We start from the raw sequence: 14,354 nt of genomic DNA, 5'->3' as shown, positions 1-14,354 counted from the left end.
CCGGTGCATTCCCTGAGCCACAGACCCTCCCCACATTCCCCCTTGGGTGGTGAGTGTCTGCACCACCAGGGGCTCAGGCCAGTCACCAGATGCCATCGTTTGGCTTTCAATCAGCAATGGAACTTGATCAAGATGTGTGCGGCAGTTACACAATTCTTCCACTGGGTGGCAGCAGACAGCAAAAAGTGGCATACTGCTTCTAAGCTCACAGCCAGAGTGAGCTCTTAATAGAGCCAGGGCCGTTTTCTGGCCAAGGAGCATGTACCTGCAGAACACTATACAAAACCCTAGGCAGTGCGTCAGTGCCCTGGCCGGGCCCCCAACACAGTCAGGACGAAGCGCCAGGAAGGGAACTGCTCTATTACACTTAGAATATTCCTGACCCTTTGCGTTGCTACCGGGCCTCCATCCACCCCTCCCGATGCACTCTGTAAACCAGTGGTTCTCAAACTTATTTGATCGGGCCCCCGTTCTCAGGGCTACCCGGGGGCGGGGGGCAAGTGGGGCAATTTGCCCCAGGCCCCGGGCCCCACAGGGGCCCCCATGAGAATATAGTATTCTATAGTATTGCAACTTTTTTTATGGAAGGGGCCCCCAAAATTGCTTTGCCCCAGGCCCCCCTGAATCCTCTGGGCGGCCCTGCCCCTTCTTTGTGTCTGTAGTCATTTACGCCCTTCCCTCCAGCACACACAAGTACATAGCTGCCACCCAGCTCTGAAGGCAGAGCGGAGAGCAGTGACCTGCCGGACTCCCGGCTCTGAAGGTAGAGTGGAGAGCAGTAGCGGCTGCCTGCCGGACTCCCAGCTCTGAAGGCAGAGCGGAGAGCAGTGACCTGCCGGACTCCCGGCTCTGAAGGTAGAGTGGAGAGCAGTAGCGGCTGCCTGCCGGACTCCCGGCTCTGAAGGCAGAGCGGAGAGCAGTGACCTGCCGGACTCCCGGCTCTGAAGGCAGAGCGGAGAGCAGTGGCCTGCCGGACTCCCGGCTCTGAAGGCAGAGCGGAGAGCAGTGACCTGCCGGACTCCCGGCTCTGAAGGCAGTGCCATGCCAGCAGCAGTGCAGAAGTAAGGGAGGCAATGTGAAGAGTGATATTTGTCAACATGATCTTAGCCTGACAACCCTCTGTGAGGTAGAACTTGACATCTGCATTTTGGAGGGTGGTTTTGCAGAAAAGGCGACTGTGGCCCGGAAGAGTTAAATGACCTGGTTAAGGTCATACAGTGAGTCAGTGGTAGGGACTGATTTAGTACCCAGGTGTCCTGGCTCCCAGACCTGGGTTTTAATCACAACATCATTCTTCTTCCCTGTCACAGAGCGAGCTCAGGCACTCGGCTCCTGGAGGCAGGGCTGGGCAATGCATAGCCTTCCCCTGAAATAACCATTATCCAGCGAACCCCCCGGATCATTATCCTGTACCTGCCTGGCAAAAAGTTACCCCATGGAATGTACTTTGCATATGTAACTTTTTATGATACGTATGGTAAGATACTAGACACTGATCCTCCACCCAGCTTTAATGGGACTTTGCAGGAGTGCAGGGCTTTGCTCGCATGGGGTCAGTTCAGGCTCGGGGCCCTGCTTTGTGAGTTCTTTGGGGCAGGGACTGGGCCTTCTCCTGGCTAGCACATAGTAGGCTGTACCATCAGGGCTGGCGCAACCCATTAGGCGACATAGGCGGTCGCCTAGGGCGCTAACATTTGGGGGATGGCGACCGCGGCGGCTGGATCTTCGGCCGCCCCAGTCGGCGGCGGCATTTCGGGGGCGGGACCTTCCGCCGCCTCTGTCGGGGGCAGCATTTCGGGGGCGGGACCTTCCGCCACCTCTGTTGGGGGCGGCATTTCGGGGGCGGGAGCTTCCGCTGCCTCTGTTGGGGGCGGCATTTCAGGGGCAGGACCTTCCGCTGCCTAGGGCAGCAAAAAAGCTGGCGGCGCTCCTGTGTACCATAACACAAAAATGGCGTCTCTGAATCAATACAAATACACAGACGTTGTCAGGATACTCCCACAAGTACGTACTCTGCACGCAGGCAGGCATCAACCCGGACTCACTGCGCCTGCTCAGGCAGACGCACCTCTAACAATGGTTCAATGCACCCGCTTAGTTGTCTGGGAACTCTGAGGGGAAAAGCCCCTCCTTGGGGGACAGGTAATGGGGCTCAGTCTCATTTAACCTGGCCTATCATCATGACGGGGGCCGAGGATCCTCCTCAAGCTCTCAGATCCAATTCCAACAGTGCCTAGAAGGCGGTTCCAGCAAGGGGAGGGGGAGGACCATTACAGATGAGCGGGAAAGGGGAATACAGGACTGGGAGGGGGGGGGAGGTAACATGGGAAAATGCCAGTTCACCTTCACTAGAATGCTTACAGGGAGACCTGCAGGGAACCCTGGCTTGTTCCTTAGGGATTTCCTCTCCAGATCCCTCTTCAAAACACAGCTTCAAGCACTACCCCCAGTCTTCTCCTGATCAGTCATCCCCTCACCTGGCCTCTCCTGAGATCTGTCCTGGGTCTTCCTTGTCTGTGTGGATGGCCGGCGCTGTGGGGCAGGGCCTGATCTGCAAAACGCACTGGACGTGTGTGGTGCGATAGAAATGATTCATTGCACTAAGAGTGGCGCCTCCTCCCCGGAGCAGGGAAGCTGTGGTTTTAAAGCATTTGATTAAACCTTTCCCTCGGTGCCCTGCCACCACTGAGCCTGTCTTTCTCCCTCACAGGTACAAGCTGGTGGAGCTGGTGTGCTACGTTATCATGGGATTCTTCCCCGCCCTGGTGATCTTTTCAATGGTAAGTGACTCGGCTCAATGCGCTGCTCCCTGTCCTCTGAAGCGCCTGGGCCACACCTGGAAGGATTTCTCTAGTGCAGAGGTGGGCAAACTATGGCCCCGGGGGCCACCTCTGGCCCTCCAGACATTTTAATCCGGCCCTCAAGCTCCCACCGGGGAGCGGGGTCAGGGTATTGCCCCACTCTGCACGGCTCCCAGAAGCAGCAGCACATCCCCACTCCGGCTCCTAAGCGTAGGGGCAGCCAGGGAGCTCTGCATGCTACCCCCACCCCAAGCGCCAGCCCCACAGCTCCTATTGGCTGGGAACCACAGCCAATGAGAGCTTCAGGGGCGGTGCCTGCGCACAGGGCAGCGCGCAGAGCAGCCTGGCCGCGCCTCCACATAGGAGCCAGAGTGGGGACATGCCACTGTTTCTGGGAGCGGCTTGAGGTAAGCACCACTTGGAGCCTGCCCCCCCTGCCCCCGTCCCATGCCCCAACCCCCTGCCCCAGCCCCGATCCCCCTCCCACCCTCTGAACCCCTCGGTCTCAGCCCGGAGCACCCTCCTGCACCCCCAACTCCTCATTCCCAGCCCCACCCCAGAACCCGCATCCCCAGCCAGAGCCCTCACGCCCTCCTGCACCCCAACTCCCAATTTCGTGAGCACTCATGGCCTGCCATACAATTTCCATACCCAGATGTGGCCCTCGGGCCAAAAAGTTTCCCCACCCCAGTCTAGTGTGACTCCCTGCCATTAAATGCCTGCCGTGTACTGTACGGGGCGCCCACTTCTCAAACTTGCATGGCTCCATCGGGGCATTTGGACTCTCAAAGTGGCCCTTGGCCATCCCAGCATCCCTTTTGAGTGGAATTAGGCTCCCTAATCTGGGCTCAGAGCGTAGGCTCCTTTTGGGGGGAGCGGTCCCATATAAAGGTGAAATACTGGGCCGAATCCCTGATGGCTGATGTGGGAGTGACACGCCGGTGGGGCTGTTTGCCCTCTCACTCCAGCCATTGGTGCCGCTATTCCGTCTCAGCTGTGCCCGAAGGAGAGGGCACTGCAATAGGGTCAGTGCAGCATCCCCACCGCTGACCCTTATCTTTCCTTGTGTTTGCGAACAGCCGAACCGAGATGGCCTCTTGGAGCTGATGGCTGGTGGGCTTTTTTACTGCCTGGGCACGGTGTTCTTCAAGAGCGACGGGCGCATCCCCTTTGCCCATGCCATCTGGCACCTCTTCGTGGCAACCGGAGCGGGCATCCACTACTATGCCATTTGGCGGTACCTCTACCGGCCCAACGCGCTGGAGGCCAAGACGTCCAGATAAGAGCCCCAAACGACACGGGACACGCAAATCGGCACTTGGGGGCAGATTTCCCAAGGAGCTTGGCTCTGATTCCTGACGGAAAGCCATTCCCAGGGCCCGCTCCCCTGATGGGAGGGAGTCTCTGGTGTCCGTTTCCAGACAATCTCACGCAGACGGAAGAGCCCGAAAGGTTTATTTTAAACTGATTTTAACCTTGTATAGTGTTCGGTTGTTAGGCAAATGTTTCGTAACAAAATGAACAGCTAATGGGGTTGCTGGCGGAGCGGACTGACCCGACCAGGGCAATGGTCTTTGTACTAAGGCCTTGTTCACATGGTCCCGAACAACCTTGAAACTTGCAAAACCCTCGTCCAGATGGGAGCCCCGAACCAGCAGGAGCCCAGTCTCTGCAGTTCTGGCTGCTGGACCCTCTGGCGGCTTTCAAGGGGAGAGGCTACCCTTAGATAGAAGCCATTAGCTCCAGGAGGGACACTGGAGGCTGGTGATGCATGAAGGTGGATAGGCAGAATGGACACTTAACACCAGAGAACACCACCGGGATAAGAGCATAAGGTACCAGGTTTGTTTCCCACTCTAACGAGCTTCCACTGGCAGATAGTTAAGGGGACAACTTCTTAAACAAGGCTCCTTGATTCTGCCCAGAAAGGAGAGCAGGCAGGAGATGTCAGACCTCACATGTCTGTCATCTGACGGGGCTCTTTTTTAGGGTTTTTTTTCCTTAAAGGGCTAGTCCCCCGCTCCCTCCGCCCCCATTGTACAACTAACTTCGGGGAAAGCAGGTTCTTGTAGCAGCAGACGAGCAAGGTGAACCTGAGCTTGGTTTAACCAGGGGCAGTTAAGATCACGTTTCCCCGGCCCACAGCATTCTGAAGGCAGAGAGCGGGGCTGGAAAAGAGGTTCTGAGTTTGGCCAGTCTGTAGCAGCAGGATAAAATCTTAGTGTGGGGTCTGATTGGGATCCCAAGTGTGGAGGTGGGATGCAAAGGGAGTCAGGGAGCCTGCCTCACCCTAGGATGAGTTACTACTCATAGGACCAAGTTTAACTCTGGCCTGGGGACCGACTGGCCCTGGGGCTGAATTCCCTTTTTGAATACAGCTGCCAGTGTCGCAGTCTGCCAGAGAAGGAGCAGGGCGGGCCGTTCCTAGGTTTCCGTAGGGAGAGTTGTTTCCATTGACGTTTTAAATCTCGTCTCTGTAGCGTGGGGAGGATTCGCACGCTGTATCCCTGGGCACAGCTCTTTAGCTGTATCCAGAGGAAACCGCTCCCATTCTAGGGCTTTCATCACTCCTGTTTCCACGCAGAGATTTCGGTGCGTACGTCTATGCAGTGCAAAGAGACCCATGCCAGCAAGTCTCAGAGCCTGGGTCGACTGACTCCGGCTCGCGCTGCAGGGCTAAACATAGCAGTGTGGACATTCAAGTGCGGGCTGGAGCCTGGGCTCTGAGACCCTCCCCCCTTGCAGGGTTTCAGAGCCCAGGCCCTGCTCAAACAGCTGCCTCCCCAGCCCCCATCGGTTGACTCTGGCTCTGAGACTTGCTGCTGTGGGGTTTTTAGCTGTTTAGATGTATCCTTAGCGATCTCACTCCTTCTGTATCCTTTTGAAAGGCTCTGTACATGCAAAGGTGTCTATTCTTCTCTGCTCTCCTCCTGCTGCTGGGTGAGGATCCCTTATATTGCCACAGACCCTCTAGTTACTAAGGGGGTGTCAAAATGCGCATGGTTAGCATGCCAGAACAATGGGCTAAGCACCAGCAGTTTCTGTTGACTTCTACTAAGGTTGCAGGTGCGCAGCACTTTGGAAAATCTGTGTTGTCCAAGGCTTCGGTATGCAGCAAATAGGGCAGGGGTGAAAGTGAGCCGGTACGGGCCGGTACGGTGTACCGGTAAGAAGCCAGTACCAGCCCGTATGCAGCCCACGTTAACGTCATTGCCCTTTTTGCCCACCCCGGGCCGCCGACAGGGCGGGGCAAAAGGACAGCTGCCCCGGGGCCGGCGATTTAAAAGGGTCCGGAGCTCCCGGCCACCTCCGCTGCTACCGCGGCAGTGGCCGGAGCCCTGGGCCCTTTTAAATCGCAGCTGGAGCCCCAGGTGGCAGGGGCCAGGCAGAGCAGATTGGCTGGCTGGGGGAGGCTGACCCCCCCAACCCTGCCCCTTCCACCTGAGGCCCCGCCCCTTCTGGGGGCCGGAGCTGACCCCCGTACCGGTAAGAATTTATTATGCTTTCACCCCAGAAATAGGGTCTGGTGAAGGGATAACCTGGGGGTAGGGGTCCTGGGGAATCAGTTCAGTGGGAACCCCAAATTCCAAGGGTGTCTCTTGGCTGGGGTAGGGATTTGGCCTCCATGCCCTGGGATTCAATTTTTACCCTAGTTCCCAGGCCTTAGTTACAGAAGGGAGATAGGAGAGAGTTTCACTGACAGAGCCAGGGCAGGCCCGGGACCCTGCACTTTCTCCCCAGGATTTGAGGTTTGTTTTAAGTGTTTAATCAGATCACAGAAAATTCCTAACATCCCCTGTCCCCAAATGCTGCTGAATGCTAACGTCTTAGTTTATGTAACAAAGCAAACAAGCCATCGCCCCTGCTAGCCTCAGAGTGACTCCCCGGCTATGGAATGGAGATGGTTATTCCAGCAGCGCACCTGCCCTCACCAGCGCTCTGCAATCCAAAGACCAGCTGAACTGATAAGCTTCCGGCTGGAGCCATCTATTTTATCTGCAGCTGCAATACCTCAACTGGCCACATGTGGATGAGGGGGCAGCACTGAGTTGGGACCCCAGTGCTTGAAATGAACACTGCCCAGGTTTGCTCGCGAACGATATGATCTATAAAAGCACTTTGTGATTGGAGGGTCCAGGGTCAACAAAGCCTTACATGTGACTGAAACTTGAATCCATTCCAGGACTCCCTAGAGTCCCTGAGCACTGGAAAACCTTGCGTCTAAGCCAGTATTAAGCGTACAACTCTGTACATTCCTTATAGATGGGCGTTCAGACATTTCGTACATGATGCACTTTGCTTTCCTACCCATCTTCAGTCCCAGCTGTGGTTCAAAAGCGAGATCCCCGTTCAAAGCGTTTGCCAGTTGTGTGCCTTTGCCCGGCAGAGGGAAGAGAGTGAATCTGGATCAACCCCTCCATCTGGCTGGATCACGATTCACTCGATATCGTTTTTTGCAAACTAGAAATGTAAACCTGCTAGAATAATCTAGAAAATGTGGATCGGGATTCAGGAGTTTTGTGTTGCTGCATGCATTTAGTAGGCTACACGGGTTAGCGCCGTTCTCTTGATAGTTGTCAGCAGTCTAAATTTGTAGCTACTCTTAGGAGAATCTTTGTAGCTCCAAAACCCATGTGTGATGGACTCTTCCATTTAGCATGCAGTGGGTGTGTTGAGAGGGGAGATGGATCATTATGATGCTATAATTTTGGGAAGATAATTGAACAGGATTATACTATCTCTGCTACTTGAAGTCTCTAAACCACAGGATTTGGGGACTTCAACAGCAGAGTCAAGGGAAAGGGGTTGGGACGGCTTTGTGGCCTGCGTCGTGCGGGAGGTCGGACTGGGTGATCATAATGGTCCCTTCTGACCTTGAAGTCTATGAGTCTAAAGAAGTTCCATGTCAGGGTGGGAAACTCTGTTGTATGACTAGAGCGCCACCCATTGCAATATCTTGGTGCTGGCCCCTTATAAAACACACGCATGGTAGTGGGAATGGATGTCAGGGAGAGGCAGTTGTCAGCCAGGAATGAGGGGCCTATTGGGGCTAAGGATCTCCCTCAGGGTGAATGTTGATACTCTGCAGACAATCGGATGCCTTTGTGTCTGCGCTGGATTCAGATGAGCTTGCCAGATTCTTTACCCAGTTCTTTGGACCACCCTGAATGCGCAGAACGTACATTCTGTTTCCTGTCTCTCTGGTCAGTGTCTGCAAATTGCTGCTGTTTGTTCAGGGTCCCAGCAGGATTGGGACCCCAAGTCATTAACCTGACTTCCAGCAGGTACAACCGAATGATCATCAATGGGAGCTATCAGAACTTTTATGGTTCAAATGCCCTCAATCGCTATTATTCCCAGCAACGGTGCAGGGAGTTTTTAAATGAACGGCCATCGACTTGGATTGGGTTTTTTAATACAGGATCATTAGGAATTGAAAGCTGTTTTATTCCTGTATTCTGGCTTCCTGAACTGTTATGAGTGAGATTATGGCCTTGATTTACACATGCAATATAAGGTAATTGCACATGTCAATATCTGACTGCAATTGCACCCTCATTATGGGACAGGTGAGTGGGTGGGCCCCTGCTTTATCCAATGGACATGATCTCCATTTCCTTGATCTGTTGCTGGGACACTCTGGAGTGGAAACAATCTCTCGATCTAGAAAGGAAGGGTCAGGGTGAAAGTCATGCGCTGATTTTTGATTATTAATATTGAGGGTGGCATTGAGCTGGCGCTGTCTGCAGATCTCAGACCATCACTCCACAGCTCCCTACCTGCTGACCTCACAGCTGAATTTCCAAAACCCTCAGGCCAGGCTCCACCTGAGAGTCTGGAACCTGGGGCAGAGATTTCCATCTCTGGCCATTAACTCCTCTTTGCTGGTCCCTTCGGAAGGGAGACGATGGGCCAAATTAATGGCTAGTGCATCTCCATTGGCTTGAGATACATACACCAGGGATGGGCTTGGCCCAGTAACTCTATAACAGAGTTGAACATCATCGGCCTCTCATGTGAAGTGCACAGCCTGGTTTTAACCCTGCAGAGAGAGCGCTCTGCATCTCTGTGGGTAAGTCTACAGTGTGGCTGGGAGAGGCACCCCTTGCCCAGGTAGACTGACTTGTGCTAGCTCTGCTGGTGCTAAAAATAGCAGGGTGGAGGTTGCAGCACACTCCGTGGCTTGGACTAGCCACCTGACTCCAAGCCTGCCCGCCCCCTGAGCTCCAAGCATACTTTTAGCGGCTAGAACAGGGCTAGTGCGAGTCTGTCTTCCCTGGGCTGGGAAGCCCACTCCTAGCTGCAGTGTAGACATACCCTGTGGGTCTGGAGCTTGCAGATCAGTGACACTGGTAACAGCCTAAAACCTTCCTTCTCCAACCTAAAGGAGCAGCAGATCTCCTTCCTCAGTTTACTTGTGCTGCCAGCAGCTCAGAGTCCAATCCAGATCCCCATGAGCCGTCTCTGTCAGGCCTTTGCTGGAGACAGGCCTCCAGTCGGGTCTGCTTGACCCAAGTGTCTCTGCATCCAAGCTGATCCTACTGCCAGGGTCAGGGTATTTTTCTCCATAGGAGATAAATTTAGTACATTCAGAACAGAGGCACTGTTGTCTTGTAGTTACCAAAGGGACTGTGAGTCAGGACTCCTGGGTTCTACACACATCGCTGTCATTGACACACAGTATGATCTTGGGCAAGTCACTTCATCTCTTTGTGCCTCAGTTTGTCCATCTGTATAACTGGGATGATATTTACCTGCCATGCAGGGTTGTTGGAAAGCACTGTGAGATCCTTGGATGCAGGCACTATAGACGTGCACCGTATGATTATGTTACGGAAGAAGCATTGCAACTCAGCAACGCTCAGAAAAATCAAACGTGACCCCTCTTCCAAAGGACGATGCAATCCTTATTGTTACTGTGGGCCAAGCTGGCATGGAGAATTTGTATGCCCACCCAGTAGAGGGTGCAAAACTGTCTTAAGCGCACAGTTACCCTATTTGCAAGTGCCAATTTGCATGTGCACAAGAAGGGGACCAACGTGTGGCCTTGTGTATTAACACGTCACTCTTTCCCCATAAGGGATATTGCCTGAAAGAATTCCTCCCTTTTTAGCCCTACCCTCAAATTCAAAGGCAGAGCTGGAAAGCCTCTGAACTGACTGATTTCCCTGCTAATCCCCCGGGTTAATCGGAACTGCAGCATCATTTGTTTGACAAGATTTGGGATGTTTTGTAGGAGTGCAGCCACTGTTTTCCATCCCACACACTTTCAAGGGCCTGACGCTGTGGGTGCTGAGTGCCCTCAACTCTCATTGACCTGGATGGGAGCTGAGGACACTTGCAGGATTGGGCCCTAATGGACAAGCCCTGCTGTGTATTGTCATTCCACAAAGAGAGGTCTAGAAAGTGCCTGGTTAAATTTGCCCCCTCTTGAAATGCTGAGGGGTTTCACTTGTAAGTTTCTGGTTCAAGAGGTTTATGCTTTGATAAGGAAAATATGGAAGTGTCATTGCTGGATAAACATGTCCCGACCAGGAGCTCCCCTGCATGTATTCACACATCCATTGGTTAGGGCACCAGTGCTCTCTTTCCCCTGTTGCTTGTGTGAGCGCCTACATATTTGTGCGTGTGGCTTTCCTCTGTCATTTGTACAGCCTCTTAGCTAAGCTGCCTGGAGTCTGCAAGTGCAGAAGGTCTATCCTGTCACATGTCCAGAGGGGAGAAGCCCTGTGTTCCTAGCAAGGCCTATGTGGCTGCCCAAGTCCCTGTCCTCTTCACAGAGCAATCGGGCTGGGTGGAGTTGGAGTCAGGCAGATGCAGGGCAGGCAGTGAGCATGTGACTCCCCAGTGCAGAGGTGGGTCCAGGGGTACTGGAACAATTTGTATAGTGGGGGTGCTGAGAGCCATTGAACCAAACTGTAAACCCTGTATAAGCTGGAAACCACTTCAAGCCAGGGGGTGTGGCAGCAACACCACTAATTCCAGCACCTATGGGTGGGTTCTGCTGCAGCCCAGCAGGGGAGAGCTGAGGTTCTCCCACACTGAGGTTGGACTGGGAATGCAAGGGACAGGGGATGTTATTAGGGGAGGGAATCCGGTAACACTTAAAGTATCTTAGTAGCCATATCTTAGTAGCCACAGACAGATTCCAACGACCCAAGAAACCTGAGCGAATCCAAGTGCCTTACCCACTAGGGGAAAGAGATCACTTCAAGGAAACCATGAGCCAAAGGTGGCCCCCAGTCGCACTGTTGAAATCAACAGGACTGCACTGGGGGAAAGAGAGCAGAATTTGCCCCCTTACCGTCAAGGAGCTATTCCACTGCCAACCTCCTACGTGTTTAGGAACTGAAGGAAACCTCAGGCAGAGAAATTGGTTCCACCATGCATCGCCCCCAGGGAGCTGGAGAGGCAGCTGGGTGGGCTGTTGGTCATGGGACCATCTCACTGGAGAAAGGGGATGTTTCCAGTGGAGTAGCTCCAGTTACTATCCCCTCTGCCTGAACTCTCCTTAGCAGCTCTCTCTGGCAATGCTCCATGTACAAGTGGGACCCCCCCCTTTCCAAAACTGAGATCTAGATGTCCAATAGCCTCAGTAGAAGAGAGGGGCCCAATCCAGAGTCCCAGACCCAGACTTTGGGGGCTGAACTGCCCTGGGTTGAGCCCATGAAATAGGAATCTGTATGGCTGTTTCCTCCCTGCGCCTTTCTATGCCCCTTCCCCTGCTTCCGTGGTTCTTACCCTGTGGCTGCTCTTAATCCTTACCAGCTGGTAAGGAAAATAAACCTGTGTAAAGTGAACAGGTAGTTGTTTGGGACCATTTCCTGGTTATGATAGAAGGAGGTGTGGCCTGAGCACAGAAGTGGGAGGCAGGACTTCCTGGGTTCTATCTCCACCTCTGCCACTGTCTTGCTGGTTGACCTTGGGCAAGTCACTTAAACATTTTGTGCCTCAATTTCCCTAGCTGTCAAATGGGGATAATGATACTGACCTACCTCACGGGGCTGATGAACTGATGTTTGTAAAGCACTTTGAGATTGTCCAGCGCTGCATAAGTGCTACGTACTTGATTCTGAAGGAGACCCACTTCACCTTGAACCAGGTGGCTGCTTAACAGATCTAGAGTTGAGTTTCAGAGTCACATCAGAATGAGAGCAGCTCCAGCCTACAGCTACTTTCCTCCTTCACTTTCATTGACTCAGTGTCACAGGGAGAGAGTTCCATAGGACAGATGTGTACGGTAGAGAACCTGAAACGTGATTTCCTCTGCTGGGCAAATATCCCATAGTAACGAAGGCCACAAAGTGACCAATAAGGCACCAAAACTTGAGCAGTAAATAAACAAAGGAAAAGATGACCACAGCTGGGAGCAGCAATTAAGAAATGGTTCTGCCACTTTAGTACCGGCTGTCTTTATTTTTGCACTTCTGGTCTTAATGGTCACACTGCCTATAACACGTGTGCTCAGAAATCCAAGGTCCAAACAGGTGCGGCAGCATTTCCTCCTGCCTAGCCCCCCACCTCCTATGCAAAACACTTCACTTTATCTCCTTGTCCTGGTGGGGCTTCATCCCTATAGGAGGTGGGCAGGTGGAGAGATCTACCCACCTGGCTTTGCTCTCTTCTCACAGCTGTCTCACAGATGCCCTCATGTCCAGAACCATCTCTTCCTCCATCTCACACAGGCCTGGTCTCCTCGCACTTTGGTTATTGTAAGTTAATGACACCAGGAATGCTGAATCATGGGACCGAAGGCACAGAAAATTAGGATATAGAAACTAATCTCATGCTGTTTACAGATTCCTGTGCTATCATATTTCATTTCTTCCATATTATATCCCAGATCTTGGGCCACAGCACGTTGAGAGGTTTGGTTGCAATACACCAGACCAGATGCCATCTCTGCCACCCCTTGACGTTTTGGAGAGGACTTCCCCACAAAGCAAACCCTTGTGGGTTAGAGTGGCCTCGAGACAGCAAACTATTTGATTTGAAGGCGGTCTTTCTAGTCCCCCTTATGCCCATCTTCATTAAGACCACTTTAGCCAGAGCTCCTGCTTAAAGCCAAATCAAGGGGGAGATTTTCAAAGGCAGAAATGAGAGTTGTTTGCCCAGTTCCCATGGCTTGTCAATGGGAGGTGAAAGTTTAACTCCCATTGTGCCTCTGAATATCTGCTCTGGCTTCAGATCTCATTCACACAGTGCAGGATTTGCCGAGCAGAAGGCTTCATTACTGTCAAGTTCCAGATCTTCTTGTGCTTTATAAGTCCTTTCTATTGTATAACCAGGGATTATCTGATTGTCATAACCTTTGATACTAACTTTTAATGACTTGTAACATTTAGGATGTCTGTGAATGAGATTTGTAGAGTGATTTTTTTTTAGTGTCTTGTATTTTATGCCATCCATTCTTGTGAATCAGTATTTTATATTTAACACAGTATTTAATAAAAAATATAATGATAATGCTAGAGAACATCATTTCTTGTGGAGTAGGATTTAAATAAAGACTCAAGATACCTCATTAGTGCCTGCTTTTTCTCCAGTGTGTTTGTTAAGTCAAAATGAGTTTTCTTGGAGGATCTTAAACAAACCAACACCAACAACAAAACCACACTCAGCAATCTGATCTCCTACTCTCCCCAAATAGGATCACCGAGAAATGAGGAGAGGAGAATTGGCAAGCCAAGATGTAACATAGGCAGCCCAATGCACCATCGTTACGGGGCTGACATGAAATCATATTATACCCATTGCATTGTAATCACCAGTCCAATGCAACATTGTTGTCTGGCCAGCATTAAGTCATATTATTTTTCGGTACACAACTGATTATAGAACATAGTCCAAAGCAAATAAAGACTCACCAGAGTGATAGGCAGTGGAAGATACTTAAGAGCTGGTCCTGTGATGAGCTGCACGTGGGGAACTCAGTTATAGTGAAGCTCCATTTGCTGTGAATGGAACAAGAGTGCCAATGGGTCTGAGTAAATGATGGCTTAGAGCAAAGCAGGTCAAGAGGTGGTGGGGTGGGAAATGGCTTCACTATAAGAGGGTCTGATGGGGCAGAGATGCTATTTGGTCTCTGGGAAACAAGGGGTTAATTTAATGTCCGCTTTTACCATGAGAGAAGGACTATAAATTGCCCGTGGGGAATTCTGGTGAGAAGAAGAATGCTGCTGGAGAGCTTGGGGGACTCCGCACCAGGGTTATGGGCCTGGATTGAACTCCAAGATGGGAAGTTTCCCTGGAGGCAAAGAATTTGATGGTTGTTCCTGTCTTTTTTGTGGACTTGTTCCACCGGTTTACAGAGACGCCCACCTACAATGTCTCAATATGCAGCTTTTCCCCAAGAAGCTCTGGGTGAAGGGTATTCAGAGCCTTGGGTGAATCCAGGAGAAAAGGAAGAAAGTCCCCACAGTGGCTTCATTTCCAAACACCTTGTTGGCCTGTTATTTTTAGTCTTCCTCCTTTCACTTGTGTCAAATGTAGTGGGTGGAACTCAGCAGAGGCTGGTGACATGATGAAACAGGAAACCAAGTGTGATCTGTA

General features: G+C 52.1%; 1 protein-coding gene across 1 annotated transcript in view; it reads left to right on the top strand.

The window, feature by feature from the left end:
* The window catches only part of MMD2 (monocyte to macrophage differentiation associated 2), a 49,463-nt gene extending 36,137 nt beyond the window's left edge, over window positions 1-13,326 (top strand). The window contains exons 6-7 of the mRNA XM_005289082.5: window positions 2,711-2,780; window positions 3,881-13,326. Of these exons, the coding sequence (XP_005289139.1) occupies window positions 2,711-2,780; window positions 3,881-4,084 (274 nt within the window). The 3' untranslated portion in view covers window positions 4,085-13,326. The remainder of the gene's footprint in view (window positions 1-2,710; window positions 2,781-3,880) is intronic.
* The last annotated feature ends 1,028 nt before the right edge of the window (window positions 13,327-14,354 follow it).

This window comes from Chrysemys picta, chromosome 10 (genome assembly GCF_011386835.1).
Source record: "Chrysemys picta bellii isolate R12L10 chromosome 10, ASM1138683v2, whole genome shotgun sequence".
Lineage (NCBI taxonomy): Eukaryota > Metazoa > Chordata > Testudines > Emydidae > Chrysemys > Chrysemys picta.
Note: the sequence above shows the minus strand (reverse complement) of the source record. Positions and strands in the feature narration are given on the sequence as shown.